This window comes from Trypanosoma equiperdum (genome assembly GCF_001457755.1).
Source record: "Trypanosoma equiperdum strain OVI genome assembly, contig: ctg_1964, whole genome shotgun sequence".
Lineage (NCBI taxonomy): Eukaryota > Euglenozoa > Kinetoplastea > Trypanosomatida > Trypanosomatidae > Trypanosoma > Trypanosoma equiperdum.
Window position 1 is genome coordinate 6,906 of NW_027124020.1, and position 2,762 is coordinate 9,667.

At 42.7% G+C, this 2,762-nt stretch overlaps 1 pseudogene across 1 annotated transcript; it reads right to left on the reverse strand.

Moving 5' to 3' along the window:
- Window positions 1-203: 203 nt before the first annotated feature.
- Window positions 204-1,646, reverse strand: TEOVI_000568000:pseudogene (annotated as a pseudogene). The gene is given in 3 exon segments: window positions 204-860; window positions 863-916; window positions 918-1,646. Coding segments are annotated over 3 exon segments (1,440 nt in total).
- Window positions 1,647-2,762: the final 1,116 nt, after the last annotated feature.

The following is a 2,762-nucleotide window of genomic DNA, read 5'->3' on the forward strand; positions in this document are numbered from 1 at the left end:
TCACATCCACAGGCTACTATTATACATATTTCATATGTTTCATTTTTTTAAATATTCACAATTATCAACGTCTTACAAAGTTTTTATAAAAAAAGTGTTAAAATATATAAAATTTAGGCAAATAATAGCAAATTCACTCAAAATAATAGATTTCATAAAATTTCTTAAAATTGAGAAACATTCCTTTTTTAAAGAAAATTTAATTATAGAAGCAAAAATGCAAGCATAAGAGGGGCCTTGTTAATAACAAAAGAATTGCTTCCTGTGGTGTTTGCAGTTTCACCATCATTGACCTCCACTTTTACTCCCTCCTTAAGCTTGCACTTTCCGGCTTTGTAATCGCCGTCTTCGTCCTTTTTGCACTCATTTTCTTTTGTGTCTGGCTTGCATTTTTCTGTTGGTTTGCTTCCTATATCGGGCTTTGTATTCTTTATTGCGCCTGTTTTTAAAGCTTTACCTGAGAAAAAAGCTAAAGCTACAGCAATGTTCTTCCTCTTTGCGATGGCTGCTGGCGTTTCAGTTGTCTCTTTGTTGTTGGCGATATAGTTGAGTTTGACTTTGCTGAGGGGTGCGATAAAGTCATCTTCTACTGCTTTTTCTCTCGTGCCAAAAGTTGAAATTATAAACTTTTCCAGGGCCGCTTTGTCAATGTTAGTTGTGTCGCTATACAGCAGGGCTGCCCCTTGCATGGCTGCTTTAACGATCGTTGTCGCCTGTGATCCGCTTTTAAGGCCTGTCGTCGTTGTTTCTAGTGCTGAGACAATTGGTGCAGTCGGTACGGCCGCGAGACTGCAAATTGTTGACAGAAATACTGCTTTGGCCTGCGCTTCTGTGGTCGTGCCTGCTTGTGGGCCCTTACAATTTTTTCTTTGTTCGCCCCTGTTATTTCTACCGCTGTTACGGTTGGCGTCACGGCTTCTTTTTATTAGCAGTGAGCCGATCGCGTTGTCGTTGCTTATCGTGCCTTCTGTCTGCTCCAGGGCCCCTGATCATACCCATGTCTGCCAGCCCGTGGTGGCGGAATTGGGTGTGCCCTTGCTGTACGCTGTGATGGTGTGCGCTATGGTTGTCAGATATTCTTCATTTCGGTATGGAATTTTTTCCAGGTGATCCGGGGTTATCTTGCCTGGCTCAAGGTCGCCCGTAAGCTCTGTTTCCTCTTTGCAGTCAGCGTTCCCTGCTTCTTCTGTCAACCCGTCGTACTTACAGTGCGCGTTGGCGCTGTCGATGCCGGCTGGCGAGGAGGTGCCGTGAGTTACTGTCCCTTTTTACTTTTCGTTTCGTTTCTGTAACATGGCTGCGCTTCTGAGGCGCGTTGATAAATTGACTAGCTGGCGCACCGCGGGTGTGTATACTACTTCAAGGTCCATTAATCTTTTGATCTGGTCCGCATGTGCCTGCAGGGCGATCGCCCGCAAGATGTTGTATCCAATTCGCTTATTGTCGTTTTCAGCTGCTGCTGTGGCAATTCCTAGTGTTGCCGCTTCATCTGTCCGTTCTTTGGCTTTGCTCGTTTCGGCGGCCAGCTTGGTCAGCAGGCTGGTTGCCAGCTTTTCCATGAACGGCGCCATCTTGCATGGCGTGTTTGCTGCTTCCGCCGCTTTGGTGCTTTGACTTTCTGCCTTGGTGTCTGTTGCTGCCAGCAGCTGCAGTGTTGTTGTTAGAGCACCTAAGGATGCTGGTTAGCGTGACATGTACGGCAGTTCTAGGTCTTAAGCCGTTCTGTCTTAGACTCGATTGCTAGTCACTTACGGAAGAGAAAGGGATATTTGAAATTGGGATTTTGGATTTGTCGTATTGCAAATAGACGCTTCACCGTCTCTTTGTGGGGAAGCTATGCGGTTTATTGTCGATATATACCCTTACGTCGCTTTCTTTGGAGTGAGCATATCATTTGCTGCTTGTCTCTTAGTATGCAGCAGCCCTGTTTTATTTCATACACTTTGATATCTGTTGATGGCGGAGTTACGCAAGTTACTATTGCTTACAGTAACAGAACATGACAAAATGTAGGGGCTATTTAGCTAGTTTATTTCCTACTGAGCCCTACGTAATCTCTTTCTCTTTCTTAAATGCGCAACTTGTGCCTGTTAGTCAGCTGCTGCCTTTATTCTGCACCTTCAGCCAGACAAAATCTTATTCATTAATTTTCATTGAAGACAAGTTCGTCACTATATATTTTGCTTTTCACAGACATTTCCTCGTAAATATGATTGCTTTAGTGACCGAGTGAGATTTGTATTTTAGTTTTAGAATGTATTTTTGTATAGCTCCTGTTAGTCTACGCGTTAAAGTTGCAATGTGCGCATATGCGGTGTTTAATGGATATCTGCTATCGTTGTAGCTGACGAAAAAGTTGCTCTAACAGTTTGGATCTGGTTGTGGGCTATTAAGTCGCACAGTCTCATTGCCATAGTCACAATTTTGTCAATGGGATTTTTTGTCTCTGCTAAAGTCAGAGTACAGATGGCCGTCTCTAGATAGATACCGCTAACAAATGTTTACCTTTGCCGTCGCCGTCGCCCTTTTGACAGTTGCATTCGCATTTTTGTAACTTATCTCATACTTAATCTATTACATATGCCATTTAGACACATTTTTCACACATTTATGTAAGCCCACTCTAGAAGGAAAAAATAGTTGTTTCTATCTACTACTTTTGTATATTTTCGTGAGAGTAAGGACTTTTTAGCTTACTTTTTCTGCAATATTTTATGTTGCAATAGTGCTTTTATTATTGAATTACCTTTGGGTTTTCAGTG